This window comes from Amaranthus tricolor, chromosome 3, assembly GCF_026212465.1.
Source record: "Amaranthus tricolor cultivar Red isolate AtriRed21 chromosome 3, ASM2621246v1, whole genome shotgun sequence".
Taxonomy (NCBI): Eukaryota; Viridiplantae; Streptophyta; class Magnoliopsida; order Caryophyllales; family Amaranthaceae; genus Amaranthus; species Amaranthus tricolor.
Window position 1 is genome coordinate 20,265,777 of NC_080049.1, and position 18,870 is coordinate 20,284,646.

At 31.1% G+C, this 18,870-nt stretch overlaps 1 protein-coding gene across 1 annotated transcript; it reads left to right on the forward strand.

The window, feature by feature from the left end:
- Positions 1-3,658: 3,658 nt before the first annotated feature.
- Positions 3,659-9,871, forward strand: LOC130808770 (protein PIN-LIKES 3-like). Its single transcript, XM_057674258.1, has 10 exons — positions 3,659-3,793; positions 5,569-5,648; positions 5,754-5,878; positions 5,979-6,100; positions 6,517-6,675; positions 7,614-7,727; positions 7,832-7,932; positions 8,099-8,151; positions 8,869-9,054; positions 9,747-9,871. The coding sequence occupies exons 1-10, from the start codon at positions 3,659-3,661 to the stop codon at positions 9,869-9,871; spliced, it is 1,200 nt and encodes a 399-aa protein (XP_057530241.1).
- Positions 9,872-18,870: the final 8,999 nt, after the last annotated feature.

An 18,870-nucleotide genomic window follows, 5' to 3' on the forward strand; every position in this document is an offset into this window, starting at 1 on the left:
TGGTGGTGGGTCAGTAGTACACCACTATTACTCTAACATATTGGTTACACAGTTCCACTATTACTCTCCTTCTCCCTCACTACCTGCGTAACACCATCAGACCATGCCCCTATAACCGGCAGTTACAACCAGTATCCACCCTCCATAAGCAATAGGCGGTTGCACCCAGTCGTACTCCTCCCTCTTGCGGCAGCAACAGCTGCGTCTCTCCCTCCCAATAGCAGCAAGCTGCTGTGACGCCAAGGCAGCAGCACCACACAGCCTTTCCTCCGCCATTTTTGTGCTCCACACCATCACAACAACCACCTATACCCTCACCCTTTTCTAGTTTCCCCATTGTGAGCCATCTCTTCTCTTTTCTCTAATTAATTTTTAGTTTTATTTGGAGTTTTATTAAGTGTATTGAGTTTGATGTTGGTTTTGTGTTAAGTTCATTGAATTTTTTTGTGGGTAAGAGTTTGATGGATAATTGGACATATTTATGATTTAGGGTTTGAAGTATGATTAGAAATTATGGGTTGTGTGTTGATTGTGTGTTAGTTTCTTTGAATCTTACTATGAGTAATAATTAAAGGTGTTATCTTTTAAATTAGAAATGGTGTTAGCTTTCATGCTACATTTTGGTGGTGTATTAGTTTTATTGATTCTTACTATGAATAATGGTTAAAAGTGTTATCTTTGAACATAAAAGGGCTAGGGTTTGAATTTAGAGATGAAATCACTAATAATGTGTGTTTATGCTATATTTTGGTGGCATGATGATTAATTAAATAACCTTAAAATTTGTTTTAAGATTAATTCGATTGGTTATTGTTGTGATAATTTAGCAATGGCGATAATTTTAGTTGACTATGAAAGTGATTTTTGTTGTTAAATTGAGAATAATAATTGCTAATTGTGTGGTTTGATTGTTGTGAACTACAAGTGCTCATATTAGGTTGTTGTTGAAGTTATAATGCATAATTTTTGTAAGGCCATGGGAATAATATCAACTTATTGTAGACTTGCTGTGATGCTCGATTGTAGTCTTCCTAGCTCTGGAGAACGTAGCGAAAGATGTCGCAATCCGACCGCTTTAAGAATTGTCATGATGTCATATTAGTGTTATATTTTAACATTGTGAGACTTAAGTGTGAATGGTTGTTTTATTTTAAGATGATGTGAATCATTGTAACTCAAAGTTAAATGATGTAAGGAAACTATTCACATAATCCTTTTATTTTGTTGTTGATAGAAAGACATGTGTTATTATTGAATTAACGATTATAATTGGTGTTGAATGAGTCGGGTACTTGCTAGAAATAATTGAAAACTTATCGTGAATAGATGATAGTGGTTACTTCGGCTTTTAGCTGGTATGACAAAGTAGATTAGTGGACTTATTAGTTCTACTCCTAACTTATATAGGCGCTTAATTCATACGAGGAAGGTAGAACTTTAGTTGGTGACTTTTGTGACTTTTGTCGTGCAGTGACGCTTACAGGTAACGTACACGCACTAACTAACCCTTATATGCAAATTGCTCTAAAATATTATTTTTATTGTGATAATATTCATTGTATCGAAACTATGAGGTAATAGTGAATACACTGTATATGAAGAGTTATCGACTATGAAATCCTTGCGCTTAAAATAGTTTAGAGAATAAAAGTGTTAGTAGAATGCAGGGACCACCCCCTTATTTATTTAAGAGTTGGATTATGCCTTACTTGGAGTTAGATAAACTCCTTTACAAGTGACTTTCATATTTTGTTTGAGTTGCTTAGTGGGTTTCGGCGTTCTGCTATCCTAGGGCACTCATTAATAGTCGAAAGCGGGAGTTATTCCCATTTGATAAAGTATTGGATTATGATTAGTTGGCATGACTCAACTGGATTATGTGCGATTGATTTAGTAGTCCCCTAGGTGAGATCCGACGGGATCACCGTAACGGGGGTATGAGCATACTTTTGTCGTTGGGTGCTGGATGGCCGATACTGCCCCTTGACCGAGGTATTACCATGCGGGCCTTGCAAACCCCAATATGGTGGCCTCTTCACTGGTTTAGTACCCCAGTGTGTTACTTTTTCCCGAAGGTAGGACCCGAGAGGATCAGCTGGAGGGGGTATGAGCTCATACTTTGACATGGGCGCCAAGTGGCTGATAACGCCCTTGGCCATGTCACTATGCCATTAAGTGGAGAAAAGATCCACAGATAGAATGTTACTCATCGATAGAAAGTTTATTCATTCATAGAAAGCTTACACATTGATAGAATGTTTACTCATTGATAGAAAATTTATTCAATGATAGAGTAGTTTATGCTAGTGAGAAGTGCGTCTAAGTTAAGTTACCCCAAGGGAGTTACCAGTCCCAAAGATGGAATATGATCACACTTACTCTAAGATAGACAAGCTCTATAAAGTCATGTTTTAGGTAGTCTATTAATGCCTTGGCTGAGTTGACACTACGTGTGTTTTGCAAGAGTTACTAACTATAGTACGTCATCGAGTTACTCAAGCAAATAATCCCTAATGTTGGGATTATTTATGGTTAATCAATAGATGAAATTATTATAGAAAAATCATGAAAAAGTTGGATTATTTCAGGCAACTTTTCCTATATATAACTAAAAAAGATTTTTTTATTGTTTTTAAATATTTTATATTGTTAAACTAAAGGCTAACTAATATGATTGTAATGTCGAAATGGAAAAAGGATTGGCAAGTAAGAGAAAGTGTTTCAACTTCACTTTTTTTTTTTTTTTTTTGAATCGGTCACTATTAAGAACTAAAGTCTGTAAACAAATATCTGTACATAACGGCTTCCATTATAACTTAGACTTTCACACATTTTGAAATGTACTTACTTTTATTCTTTTCGTTCATTTTTTTAAGTGTTTGACATGCTGCAATACTACTTCTTCAGTTTGAATACATAAATCCTTTTATTTCTACAATTTCATGTTATAAACCAAACCCTTTGTAGTTAACGAAAGGTCATTCTTTTAACATATGCTCCTCAAGAAGCTAAGCTTCGCGCAAGGTACATTAGGCCTGGTCTTTTGGCCTAACTATGCTATCTCTTTGTATATACTAGCAATCAGCTTCAAGTATACCCTAGTCTTTTGGCCTATTAATAAATTTTTGCAATAGAAAATCTAATATTGATAAAGTCTCCTAAATATCATTATCAATATTAAAAATTTATCAAAAGAGATATTAAATTCTAATTTAATATTTTTTATTCAATATTGTACTTACTTGCATGTCGTTTGTGCAAAAAAATGGCCATTTTCACAAGAAACATTGTCCTTGTCTAGCTTTTCAACTCTGTTTAATAATTTTAAACAATTTGTTAGCGTGATTAACCTTTATAATTATTAAATTGGTATTTTTTTTTTTTCAGTTTTATGACTAGCTAGTAATTGACATATACATGGTAATGTTTTTTGTGACAATGAATAGACAACACATAAGCTTTGAATTGGCATAGATAACTTATCCCACATTTATTTTTTTTGTAAAATGTCAATCATTGATCAAGCTCTATAAAAATAGTTATGTTCAGGATTAACCATATTATTATTCGTTTTTAGATTGAGTTTTCGAGCTGATTTTTTCGTTATCCCCTCTTCCACCCAAAAATAAACAGAAAAAAAAAGAAAAAAAAAATAATAATGGGATTCTTAGCTTTGTTCATGGTGGCTCTAATGCCAGTGTTGAAGACATTGCTATTGACAGCAGTTGGTCTAATACTTGCCCTAGATCGCATTAATTTATTGGGTCCAACAGCAAGGCATAACTTGAATAATGTAAGTCCATATTTTTGTTTCAATTTATGCATAGTGATCAATCTTAATTTTGTGTTGAAATTTAAATTTAAAATAAATATTAAGACAACCTTTAAGGTGATACTTTAATTCAATTGAGAGCAAATGTCACATTTGAAATTTAAAAAAATAGTATGGAGTGTTTGGCAAATTAGTTTATTAAGCAATTTTAGCTTATTTTGATATAAATAGATAGTTGGGTAGTCAAAACCCGCTAATGCTAGTGTTTGGTGAATTAGCTGGTTGAAACAGCTTATTGATACGAATAAGCTGAGCTGTTTTTGAACAAACTGCTTATATCAGCGGGTTTAAAATCAGCTGGTTAAATCAGCCATTATAATCAGGTACCAGCTATCAGTCATTTCCCTCTAAATTTACAAATTAGCTAGGAAGGGACCACTATAAAAAAGATTCCACAAGTATAAATTAAGGAGGGATCATCACAAAAAGTGTTGACATGTACAAGTTAAGGAGGAATCACAACAAGAAGGTGTCTATATATGTCAAAAATCATTACTTAAAATAAAAATGAAATAATTAATTTGTACCAACCTTAAAAGGAAATGAGATGTTTAGTCTGAATTGGAGATAGTATTTTGCAAGTAGACTTTTTTAATTTGTGAAGACTAGGGTTTTGGTTGGACATGGTGAAGGGGGGTACGGTGGGGGATCATTGAGTTGAGATATTGTCTTATGTGTATATCACCCATCAATCACTTTGACAATTTAACCATAGAGATGACAAAATGAACAAGTTTGTATAGGGACATCCTCCTCTATATATTTTCTTCTCACCTTAAATTTTTAAATTTATCATCTATAAATTATTTACGGAGATTATAAATCCTATATACTTACATCTGCTTGTATGAACACATCCTAATGTCATATTCGTACCCACTATTCTTCTGATCGCAACCATGTTGGTTCTATATATACCCGCCAACTTTAAAAGAAGAATACAAATACAATCATGTATTGTTGTAGTTTTGATGTATATACCAAAACTTTAAGTTTAGATTGCAATTACTACTGCTTACTATTGAAGATCGACACACTTTGGCATGAAAAATGAATGACTTCTTAATGTTATTCTTGGCATATATTAGGAAATCTTATTATAGAAACTAAAGAACCTTCTTCTTCTGAAAAATGAAAAGTATATTGAAGGGTTGGGAATTGAAGGGTCAAAACTCAAAACAAAGTGGCTGTCTGATTGTCTTAAGACTTAGCCCAAGGCAAGGCACACTCAATAAGAAATTAAAAATAAAAAGGCAAACTTTTATTTTGAAGAACAATAATTAATTGGGATCATCAAAGTATTTAATTTTAATACAAGCTTAATTTTATCTGTAATCGTATCGATCAACAGTTATGCACATTTTACGTTACATGTTTGGTAGTTCCTAGCAACGCTTGACTTTAGAGGTTTGAGATTAGTTTTCTTTGTCTCAAGTCCAAAAGATAGGTGCTCATGTTTAAATGCATGATATTTTGGTGTTTCGATTTTAATAAAACATTTGATTTCTATTCAATGTAGATAAGGGTATAGGTTTAGATATTTCATGTTAGCTCAAAATTGGGCCTAATGTCCACATAATTGGTTTTTATATAAATTTAAACTCATTTTAAAGTCAGGTCAAAATTGAGTTCGGTTACAATAATGTCAAGTAAATTTTGGGTCGTCGGTTATGTTTGTACACCTTAAGACACGAGTTTGCACCATATTGATGAAAATGGTATTTCTTTGACAACAGTTGGTATTTTACATATTCAGTCCTTGTCTAATGGGCGCCTACCTAGCCAAGACGGTTACATTTGATGTTATGGTTAACATGTAAGTTACCTAACTATACATTTTGATATATGAACAATTTTGAATTGAATCATATTTTAATGTAAGAAGCTATTATTTAGAATTCTTAACTATTTGTATTTGTAGGTGGTTTATGCCAGTAAACATTTTGATCACATTTATAATTGGATCGGTACTTGGATGGATACTAGTCAAGATCACCAAGGCACCCCATAATTTGCAAGGACTTGTTATAGGATGTTGTGCTGCAGGTATATTATGCACCACTTAATATATTCAATAGACAGAATTGTAAAAATGATTTTAGCTGTGCGTATAATTAATTTAATAAATTGTAAAACAATTGAACAGGAAATTTGGGGAACTTGCTATTAATAGTAATTCCAGCAATATGCAATGAACCAAAGAACCCCTTTGGTGAATACTCAATTTGCATGGCAGATGGGGCAGCCTATGTTTCTGTTTCCATGGCGGTATTATTTTCTTTCGTATAATCAGAAGGCAATTAGGATATTAGTATATAAGTTGGGTTTGTCTGCTTGTAGCCTGATTCGTTTTGTCGCTGTGCTGTACTCGTATGTTTTGTTTTTTCTACCTTCTGTTTTCTGTTTGAGGGTATTGGTCAGCGGTCTTTTTTCCCATATATCATTTCCAAACCCTGATTTGGACGAAACTCATTGAAATGATGATGATAATGATACTGGCACAACTTTGTGAATGTGTGTGAATCAACTTGGAGAGAATTTTCTTGTATTATAATCAATATTAAAATTGATTTTTATCGAATGATCATGGTTATGGCCTAGACAAATCCAAGCCTATATTCCAGGCCATGTTCACATAGACTTGCTATTTATTAAATTTGATGAAATTATCAAACAATTTGCAGGTAGGAGCCGTGTATATTTGGTCTTATGTTTATGTTATAATGAAAATATCAGCTGAGAAAACCAACCGTGGTGAGAGAACAGACAGCCATCACTCCGTTGTGATAATAAGGTCTTGTGATGCAGCTTCAGAAAACACTGAACCCTTACTACTTTCCAAGGTACCATTATACATCAGTTTATGTAGTATTTTATGTCACGCTCTTTCAGATGAGAGTCTATTGGTGTTGGAAAAATAATCTATATGTGTTTCATATTAATATATGTTTGTTGGGTTACTCCTATTAACAATTGGTTTTAGAATGAAAACTCTGTAAGTCTTGTTATATATAGGTTCAATAATAAATTTGAAATTTGATCTAAAAAATGGATATAGTATAAGTTTTCCTCATATCTCACACCAAATATTTCAATTAAAAGAAACGTTTATGTAATATGCATTCATTTTATCTTTTCCGTGTAGCTACGTCACTTTATCTCTCTCGAGCCGGGGAACTCTTTTGGCCGCGCTCTCCTTTATGGGTATGAGTTGCCGCCGTTCTTCCTTCTCCAGACCCTATCCATAGTTTTTCTATGATCGGGATACACTGGATAGGATGATGATAATGATGTTCATGTAATATGCACTTGTAAGACCTTATTTAGTTTACCTAATTTTTACCAATGGAAATTGATTTTTAGTGATCAAAACTAATTATAACTGATTTTTACTAATTTCACTGATTGTAATTGATTTTTACTGATTTCACTTATTGTAACTTATTTTTACTAATTGAAATGATTTTTATTGATTTCAGTGATTGTAACCAATTGAAATTGATTTTTACTAATTTTTAGTTATAAATTATAACTGGGGTTAACTGCTTAACAATAATTTTTACTGATTGTAATTAATTTTTTATTAATTGTTTTAATTGATTATTGCCGATTAAAACTCATGTTTTACTTTTTAAAACTAACTTTTACTAATTATTTATTTTTTAAGATGAACAAAACATGGTCAAACTTGGACTTTTGATATAAGTCTAAGAGAGTATTGTAGTGATGTTGATGATGATATTTTATGTAATAAAATTGTTGGCTGTTATAACCGTTACAGGTTGGGGAAACTGTATCTAAGTTAGAAAAGATCAAGAACAGTACATTTGGCGTTGTTCGAAGAATGAGAAGTATTAATTTACAAATGCTATTCGCACCAACTACAATTGGCTCTGTAACTTTCTAAACTCCTTTAACATTTTTTTTTTTTGTAAATTTTCATTATAAGTTACAATCATTATTATTCTTTATTAACCCAACGATAAATTGTGTATATAGGCCATAGGATTTTTTGTTGGACTAGTCCCTCTACTAAAAATGTTGCTAGTTGGTACAGAAGCTCCTCTTCGTATAATATACAGTGCTTCTGAAATACTAGGGTATGTATTCTTGTACCCCAATGAGTTGTGATAACTAAAACAGTATAAATCTATATTTTGTGGGCTTCAACCATCAGATTAAGCGATGGTTAATTTTAATTCTTGACTCAATAACAATAATTTTTACAGTATCTAATTTTCTTCCTGTTTTCTGTCATGTGTATAGAGGAGCAACAGTACCCTGTGTAACACTCATCGTTGGAGCTAATCTTCTAAGAGGTAATTAATTACTTGTTTTCTTAGCTTTTTGAGCTTCATACTCCTTCCTATTCACCTTAGGAGTCCCATTTGACTTTTCACGGATTGTAAGGAGAGTAAAAAGTGGGACCCTAAGGGTAGGAAAGAGAGTGAAATTATGGATTTTTCAATGTAAGAAAGGAAAATTAGTATGGGTAATGAAGGGTATAATTGAAAATAGGATAAAGTTACTAAGGGTATAAAAGTCAAAAACTCATATCAAAAATAGAAATGGGACAATTAAGGTGACTTGACCATAAAAGAAAATGGGACACATAAGCTGAATAGGAGGGAGTATTATACTCCTTTGGCAATCAAATTTATCTCACTTTTCTTTTAAATTCCTTTAGGCATTACTTTTTTTTTTTTAAAGAAATTCTTATCCATATTTTAAGTTACTTTTTCATCTCATTTATACATTTCTTTCATAGTTAATCTATACTACCAATTATCCACTTTTCTTAACTTCTCCATCAATTATCTTTAGAGCAAAATTAGTTGGACAAAGAGAGTAGAAATGTGTTCAAAGCAAAAAAATTTGAAACCAATCCCGATTTGAATCACCTCGGACCCCAATGAACCGAATAATAAACACCTCACAAGTAGATATAAATATATTTTCATAGTATACAATTATAAATTCAGTATTATTTCGAGGTTACATTATCATTAATAATATTTAGTGCCCCAATATTTTAGGTTTAAGAAGATCTGGAATAAGTGTATTATTAGTAATAGGGATAATGGTGGTGCGTTACATAGCATTGCCTCTGCTTGGAATCGTAATTGTAAGTGCTGCTAACCGCTATGGTCTGGTCGGATCCAACCCATTGTATCAGTTTGTGCTCATGCTTCAGTTTGCTCTCCCACCAGCTATGTCTATTGGTAAGATTTTCAATAACGCTTCGTTTGCCGGCTTGTCGCTTATTTGATTGTTGATATTAATGCGAAAAAACCTAAAAATGGAAATGAAAATATAATACTCACTCTGTTCCTTAAAAAAGTTTTCATTTTTCATTTTGAGTGTTCTATTTGTTGTTCTCGTAAGAAATCTTTGCATTTATATAATAAATTTTGAACAATAATAACCTTACTCATTCTCATTTTAATATTTAAAGAATGTTTATGGTCCCTACTAATCTTCCACTAACTTTATTTTAATATTTTTATATGTCTTATGGTCACCACATGTTTCCCACTAACTTTGTAAAAATATTTTTTTATTAGTTGTGGTCTCCTTGTTTTTTCCATAAATTTTCTTTTAATAATTTTTTTAATATTTATGGTCCTCACTTTTCTCCCATTAAATTTATTATTTAATAAAATAATATCTTCACTATCTAAAAGATTCTATTTTTCTTAAATCCAGTGAACAATTCTCATGAAAAACTTCATTAAGAAACGAAATGAATATAATTTAGCAAAAACATTTGGAACATATATTTTATAAAATTTCGATTGTATTTAGATGGAAACTATTTGAGTTAGAGCGAGTTATGTCAGATCGTTGTTGTTGTTCGTAGTTGCTTAGGTTAAATAAAGGCATATCAGAAAATCTAATAGTGGTAAACTTACAGGTACAATAGCCCAACTCTTCGAAGCAGGCGAGGGTGAATGTTCAGTGGTTATGCTATGGACGTATGCTGTGTCCGCCCTAGCCTTAACTCTTTGGTCCACATTCTTTATGTGGCTCGTATTATAATTTATAGGTTCTTAATTAATATTCTTCATCTGTTTGTATTGGTACAAAATCATAATATAATGCCACAACATTGGAATTTGTTACCAATTTTTGAGGAAATTATAATCAATGATGATATTATGGACCTATTGACGTACGTAATGATGGCTATATAAATATTCATGTGGGCCTTCAAGAAATGTGGTACCTATTTATATATGAACTTCTAAGTTCTTACCATGGTGTAAAATTTGAAGTGTTGGAAGCAGAAATAGCTATCGTAACTATGCCTTCCAAGGTAGATGATGATTATCTTTGATTTTAGTCTTTTATTGTTTTGTAAGGATCTAAATTTAGCCTCTTTATTAACTCCATTTGTCTCTCATCCTCTCCTCTGTTTGAGGAGCATAAGACCGTTCTCTTTGCTTATTATGTACCCTTACTACTCTGTGTTACAATATATGTTGCACATTTTTTTTATATAAAAACTCAAATGTGCTCAGAATTTTATAATACATGCTAGTATCATTCATTTTCTTCGTTATTTGAAAACTTATAATTCTAATATTTAATTTTTAATTTTCTCTAGTATTTGAAAAGGTTTAATTCTTCTATTTATCCTATGGTGTAAAAAATTGTGGAGCTAGGGAATGGGTAACGATGTACTAGGGTGTCTGCCCTAGTAACTATTCATAACATGAGTATTTAATATTAATTTATATAACAAAATATCATCAAGTTTATTAATCTGAGTTATTTAAATGTGATCCTACTCGAAAATTTGAATCGAAACTAAATGTTACACGATAGAAAATTTGTTCATTTTATGGGTTTACTAAACCGACATTATCCGAATCGGTTGATAATCGAAAATGGTAAAATTGAACCCAAACTGCAATCAACTTTTATTACAGAAAAACAAGTTGAGCCTCTAGGAAATTTAAGATCAATATTAATTGATTAAATTATTATTAATTAATTATTATTAATTTATTTAATTATTATTAATTTATCCAATGATGTCAAGAAAATTAATAACTAATTTTAGTAAAAGACACCATGATATCTTATTCCTTTGGAGTTTAAAGTACCAAGTGTAATATGTTAAAATCCTAACTTAAACACCAAATTTATTATATTAAACTATCAACTTTAAAAAGTTAAAGTACCAACTGTAATAGGTTAAAACACCAATGTAGATATGTTAAAATACAAACTCTAACAGGTTAAAATCTCAAGTGGAACAGGTTAAAAGACCAACTAAATATGTTAAAATACTACCTGTAATAGGTTAAAATATCAACTTAAGTAAGTTATAACACCAATTGATAGGATTAAATCCCAACTTAAATACCAACTTCATTATATTAAACTACCTAGTTCAAACAAGTTAAAACCCAAACTTAAACATGCTAAAATCCAACTTCAACACTTAAGTATTTTAAACTACCATCTTCAAAAAGTGAAAAACCCCAACTTCAACCTGCTAAATTTCAAACTTCAAAAGATTATAACACCAACTTTATTATACTTAACTATCAACTTCAACATGTTAAAACTCCTACTTTAACATTATTATAAAATACCAACTTTAAAATGTTAAAATATTAACTTCAACATGTTAATAAACGAACTTTAACATATTTAAATACCAACTTTAATATATTAAAACACCAAACTCAATAGGTTAAAACACCAATCTCATGGATTAAAATGCCAACTTCGCGGGGTTAAAATACCAACATCAACAAGTTAAAATACCAATTTCAACAGGTTAAAATATCAACTTCAACATATTTAAATATCAACTTCAATAGGCTAAAAACACCACTTAAAAAGGTTAAAAAAACCACTTTCGTTAGAGAAAATACTAAGTTAATTGAACACTCTAATTAGTTACTACAATATTTACTGCTTCATCAAATGTTTCTACTTCTTTAAACACTCTAATCAGTTAATTAAAACACTAATTAGAGAAAATATTTCAGAAATAAAAGTTGATAATGATACTGGTCTTCTTTTTCTTCTTTTCTTGTGAAGCATTTGTTGTCCTCTTCACTAATTTGATGGTTTATCAAGCTCAAAGTCATTGGCTTGCTCGATCAACATGTCCCTACCTTCAGTGCCTTGATTAATATCACTTAATACGATCTTAGTGAATAAAGTTGAGTTGTAGAGCCTCCTATCAACAAATTGTTTATAAAAGTATGTTAGTGCATGATATCCTGATTAAGGTCACTTAACGTTTAAAGTTCATAATTTATTACACGAAGGATTAACCTTGAATAGCTTAGGGATGTCTAAACTCTACTGGTATTGTTCCATGAAATAGGCTAGATATATTCCACAAACTAAGCTATCATCATTGACAGTTCAATCGAATTTTGCATCTGTAGACTCAATTAGAAACAGGAACATCAACAAGAGGGGGGTGAATTGTTGTTGTTACTAGTTTAAGCGTTTTTGCCCTGGTTTTGCGGAATTGAATAAAATAAATAAAGCTTAAACTTAGAGCGAAATAATTAAAAGAGACAAACGATTTTTATGTGGAAACCTTCTAGGCCTAAATAGAAGGAAAAACCACGACCCCTCGGGATTTCTAAATTCTCCACTATGTTTAAGGCAACTCGCTACAATTACATTAAACATCTTACTTCACTCGAAGCGCATCAACTTGGCCAACTTCTCTCTCAAATTGCTTCACTCAAAAAAACAAACTTAGCTTCACTAAAAGCTAAACTCCACACTAGCTTCACTCAAAGCTATCAAATTCCCCCTTAGACTCACCCAAGTCTAATTACAAATATCACTCAAAATTCCTTACAAAAGGATAAAAAATTCTCTAAAAATAAAATCAATAAGTTGCACAAGAAAATATTATAAATTAATTGGCATTTTTAAAACAAAATTTTCTTGTAAAAATTCTCCCAAAATTATGTATGATTTAATGGCTCATACTAAGGCAAGTTTTGAAGAACAACCGAGTCCACTATTTATAGAGTCAATTTCCCTAATAAAAAGAAATATTCCAACCAATATTCCTTATCCAAAATAATCATGAGAATAATGTGGATTTTAATATCCAAGGTCATCTACGGTTAGTCTCTAAAATAGGAATTAAACTTGACAAATTCAAGCCCACGGTTATTTAATAAAAACCGTTGTTCCCAGATACCAATAATAGATCCTGTTCGCTTTAGCAGCAGTTCCCATATACTAAAATTAGCTGCAGTTCCCTTTTTCAATAATAACCACGGTTTACTTTAGCTAAATTTAGATACGGTTGCCTTTAGCTAATAATAGGGACGGTTACCTATTACTAATATTAGGGATGGTTACCTTTAGCTAATAATAGCTAAGACTCAGCTGCTGTTCCTATATTTAGTAAATCCAATATTCACTAAATATAGATCCTAAAATAAAGGCTTATATTTAGAAAATCACACGTTAGATAGTTTAGAAAATATTTTGCCAATTAACTTTAATAATTTATTAATGCAATAAATTAACTTTAATTAACACATTAACTAAAAATAATAATTAATATAATAATCCGAATTTTCAGTGGATGTAAGCTGACTCCAATTCAGAAACAGTGCGCTGTCTTCAATTTTCAGTTTTGCTGGAACATCCAACTTGGGAACAGTGAACCTGATGTCTCCATTTTACATCCCAAGCGATATACTTCTTCTAACATCTTTCGGATCCTTTTGACACGTATATTTCCATGAACCAAGTCATAGGTACTATCAACGATCATAATCACGACCGGATATCGAACTGCACACAATCTCTAAAAACATATTTGTTTAAATAAAGTGTAGTCATCATCAAAACACAAGAGGTCCAACAACACCATCACTAATCTCATAATTAACTATGTTTGCTGCTTCAGGATGACTAAGCACATCAATAAAGTTGGTAAACATTTCATGCTAGAAAATAATGAAAATATTATAAGTTTACACGATGTAAAAACTCCCTCCTATTCATCTTAAGTGTCCCATTTACTTTATGCACTCTATCCAATACACTTATTCAATTCTTAATATATCGAGTTATGTATAATTAAAAATTATAAAAAGTTGATATTAATAATCTTTACATCAAAACGAATCAAATAAGATCCCACATGACTATGTTTTAATTTATAGATTAATAATAAAATGTAATTTAAGAGTGATAAATAAATAGTGTCTCAAAAGTAAATAAGACACCTAAGATGAATAATAGGGAGTATAAGATAAAGAAGGACAAATTACCGCTCCACTAGCAATGTGTATTGCTTAATTAGAATCAGGACGGTGAGCATTGTCAAATTAGCAAACAACTTTATTGATCGTGTCAACAGCAATAAGAATGTACTGATTTGCCTATTAATATGGTATGAGAAACTATTAAATTAAAATACCAGTCCAATTCCAACTACAACTACTAAAATACCAAACATAGCATGTTAAAACACCAACTCTATCATACTAAATTGCCAACTTCTAAAGATTAAGACACCAACTTTAATAGGTTATAATACCAACCTAAACATATTAAAACACCAATTTTAATGTCAAAATACCAACTTTAGTATATTAAAACACCAATTTTAAAATGTTAAAATTTCAACTTAAACAGGTTAAAACTCTAAGTTAAATAGTTTAATATACCAACTTTAATAGGTAAAAGTACCAACCTGAACAGTTTAAATACCAACTACAACAAGTTCAAATACTAACTCTAAAAGGTTAAAATACAAACTTTCATATGTTAAAAAACAAACTTAAATAGTTTAAATACCAACTTTAATATATTAAAAAAGGCCAATTACCAACTACAGCCTTAAATTCTAAGCATTTTAGAATAAACATCCTCAAAGTTCTTTTTACAAACAACAACCTTCAAATTACTAAATATGACATCGATACAACTACTTCACTGAATGACCTGTTAAATGACTGTTAACCATGCTAAATGACCTTTGACTTTCATTGTTATTCATTAATCTAATCTAATTACCCAATTACTCTAATTAAACCCTTCTTCCCCAACCTCAATCTAACTCTTCCTAATCTGATCCATTCTCCCACCCCAACACCACCACCGTTAAAACCCTTCTTTAATAACCTTTTCACAATCATTCTGAGTTTTGCATTCCAAAATTACTTTTGGGTTCAAGTTCAACAATGTTTTGCTCAATGGGTAATCTTCTGTTTTTGAAACTATTTATCCCAAATGTACAGGATGAAATCACGTCCTTCCATTTCCGTTCAACAATAACTTGGTTAAGACCACCACGAGATGTAACCTTCGCAAATAGGTGATGTAAATCTAATTTTGTTCCTCCAATACAAGGGGGGATGAATTAGGTATGGAAGGAAGAGTGAAAATTTTTCAGTTTTTGCAAAAAAAAAGCTCAAAATTAGAAAAAACTGATGGTAATCTGTTGGTTCCGCCATTATCTCTGGGTAATATTTGGTGTTTGTTGTTGAATCATCTTTCTCCCAAGTTTGCTGCTTTGCCACCTCCACTTGCTACTCTATTTCCTTTTTCTGTTTTTGTTTGTTAAATTTACACAAAAACTATGAATTTAATGGAGTTTTAATGGTGGTGGTGGTGGTCAACTAAGGTTATAATGGTGGTGATGGTGATTATCCAGTTATCCTTGAGAATTTTAATTCTATCTTTATCCTTTTAAATTCACTAAATATCCTGGTTCTTCTCCGACGACTATGAAGAGGTTATTAAAAGAGGGGTTTTAATGGTGGTGATGGTGGTGGTGGGAGATTGATGGATTGGTGAGGGGTTAGAGAGAAATTGAGTGGAAGGTTTTAATTGGGGGTAATTGGGTAATCAAGTTAGATTAATGAATGAAATTGAAAGTCAAAGGTCGTTTAGCTTAGTAAACGGTCATTTAGCAGGTTATCTGGTGAATGGTTGTATCAATGTCAGATTTGGTATTTTAAAAGCTATTATTTGTTAAAAAAATACTTCGAAGTTGTTTATTCTAAAATGTCTAAACTTTAAGTAGTTGGTAATTGATCCTAAAATATAATACTAACTTTAAAAGGTTAAAATAACAACTTCAATATGGTAAAATAACAAATGCAATAAGTTAAAACACCAGTTTTACTTATGAAAAAATAAAGTAAATGCATACCATATTACAATTTGCAATGCCAATAGGACACTGACTCTCACACCTACGGGGTGTAAATTCGGTGTATTGTTTGAATTCAATACAAATACTAATCAAACCAAATTAAATTTGATTTTTACCTTCCAAGTCCAAATTCAAATCGGATTTTTTAAAAACCAAACTACACCGAACCGAAATTATTCGGTTTACACCGAATTTACACCGAAAACTAAATTTATGAATGAGCGTAATAGTGGATTTTTTACATATATTTTTTTGTTTTACACTTTATCTTTTTATATCTATATTTTTTGTTCAACCCATTCAACTGAAAAAGAGGGAGAAAATTCAACAGATAAAACAAAAGATGCATTCACAATTCTACATAAAAAACATTGATGATTAAAGAAAAAACTTAATAAGTACAATTGAAAAAACAGAACCAGAATAAGAAATGAAATGAAGTGTATTATAAAATTATTCCATTAAGAGTTGATTTCAATTGATCCATAACTACAAAAGAATAAAAAGAATAACAGATAAAAATTATGATGAAACACAGTATAAACAAAAAATCAGATTAGAAATATAAAAGCAAAGGTTAAAGCGTGAAACTATTAAATTCAAAATCCCATTATATTAATAAAATGAATATGAATGAAGACGTTAACGACAAAGACGTTGATGAAGAAGACGAATGGCGATGTTGAATGTTATGATGATGACATGCAAAGGTGAAGATGAAGCAACGATTTTGATGAAGTAGAAAAATAGGGATTGAATGAAGAGAGAGCAAAGAGAACAGGGAGGTGTGAATTAGAGTGAATGAAATCAAAAGAATAAGTCTAGGGTTAGCTTAGAGCCAAGAGGGGTTGGATTGTTGGGTTTTTTTTCTTTAATTTAAAATTTGGGCCTATAGGTAACTCAATTGGCTTTATTATTATATAATTCAGTGCTAATTGGATTTTTTTGGTTTTTCCTTTGTAAAACCAAATCCAAATTGAATTATTTCGGTTTTCAAAATTTCAATCCAAATCCAAATAATTTTTGAAAAAAATAAAATAAATTTCTTATTTGGTTTGGTTTAATTTAGTTTTCGGTTTTAATCCAAATAACTTTCATCCCTACTCACATCATATTTTTCGCGCGATAACAATTTCATGTTTTAGATCGATTTGAGAGGAAGGAACACCATGGTTCTATAGGGCGACCCTTAGGTGATTGGTGTAGCTCAGGTCTGAAATTTCTCATGTTGAAGGTGTTATCAATGGCAATTTTGTGGTGGGACAACTGTCCTTTGCCCTATTACATTCAGGTTGAGTTTGTGTGATCCCCATTATGCATTTCCCCTTTCACGGTAAGTGTTGAGGTCCGCCTCCACGTGTTGAGGGTTTGACAGTGTTGATCGTCTCTTTTTGGCTTGTCTTAGGTCGAGGTGGTGTTTGTGTTTTATTCCTCCTTGTTTGTAATGTTTCTTAGGGCTTCACGTTTTTAATCGAGATAGCTTTTTATGGTAAAGTGTTGGCAGGCATTGAGGGTAACGAGATTTGTGTGGTGGCAGCTTGTTCTTTTGTTTTGCCCTAGTGGTGTTGGCCCTTTTAAGTCATTGTTAGTGTTGAGCCAAGTAGAATAGGTGTTTTGTTAGGCTATTTTTGGTGTGCCAACTAGTATTAGGTGTTTGGTGGGCCAACTTGTGACTTTACCCAAGTGTTTTGACTTTTTAGGTGTTGGTGTTTTGTTGGGCCTGACGCTTTGGTGTGGTCTCGGCGTATTTTATGACTTAGTACATTTTTACTGGGGTTTCGATTTTGATAAAGGGAGCTCTCACATCCTGTGTTTATCAAATGCTCTTTTCCCTCTGAGTTTTTTATGCCGTCAATTTCATTTAATATCCCTTTAATTTTCTTCAAATAAAATTTATTAATTTCAAAAAAATTGAAAAATAAAATATAATTTAAATTAATTATTCTTAAGATATAGAAGAGATGGGAAGAAAAGATAAGATTTTTTTTATAGGAAAGAAGAATCCTAATTATCTTAGAAGTTTGACCAAGATAAATTTAGAGATAATTTATGGAGATAGATTATAGGCTTGAAAGTAGGAAAAGAAAATTCAGATTTTATTAATAATTTGAAGTAAGAAAAGATAGAATATTTTGCTCTAGATATTAGAAAATCAAATATTTAGGTCTTAGATTTTACAAAACTGAATCAGTGATGGTTAGAGATGGATAAGGAGAGGGCGATACTTGGGAAGAGATGGCTTCTTGGTTTAATGCAACAATATCAGATATCAAACTCAAGGTTTAAGACAAATTTTATTATTATTTGAACCATGGACATATGTTATGTTTGACAAATCAATTTTTCGTTAGTTTTTTAAGTTTATTTTTGGCCTGCTATATGAACAACATGATCAAACATCTAAAAAATATATATTTAATAAATTGTTTTTCAGTCAGCTAAAAAGTTAGTAACAACGAAAAAGGCTACTCTCTCCGTTCTAATGAAGTTCTCATAAGGAATATTCACGGTAATTAAGAAAAATATAATCTTTTAGATAGGTGAGATATTATTTTATTGAATAACAAATTTGATAGAGAAAAAGTGAGGACCATAAATATTAAAAAATATTAAAAGAAAGTTAGTGGAAAAAATATGAGACCGCAACTAATAAAAAATATTTTTATAAAATTAGTGAAAAACATGTTGGGATGATAAAAAATATAAAAATGAAATTAGTACAAGATACGTGAGGATCATAAGCATTATTAAAATAATAAATGAAGATGAGTAAGATAATTTTTGTCTAAAATTTATAATATAAATAGAAAAATTCCTTATAAAACAACAAATGAAACACCCAAAATAAAAAATGAAAATTTCTTTA

What these genes read in the sequence shown, in the direction of transcription:
- LOC130808770 (XM_057674258.1), top strand. Translation starts at nt 3,659, where the DNA reads ATGGGATTCTTAGCTTTGTTCATGGTGGCTCTAATGCCAGTGTTGAAG. An exon ending in AGTGCTTCTGAAATACTAGG is followed by an intron (nt 7,933 to 8,098) that starts GTATGTATTCTT and finishes TCATGTGTATAG; the next exon opens with AGGAGCAACAGTACCCTGTG. An exon ending in CCCACCAGCTATGTCTATTG is followed by an intron (nt 9,055 to 9,746) that starts GTAAGATTTTCA and finishes GTAAACTTACAG; the next exon opens with GTACAATAGCCCAACTCTTC.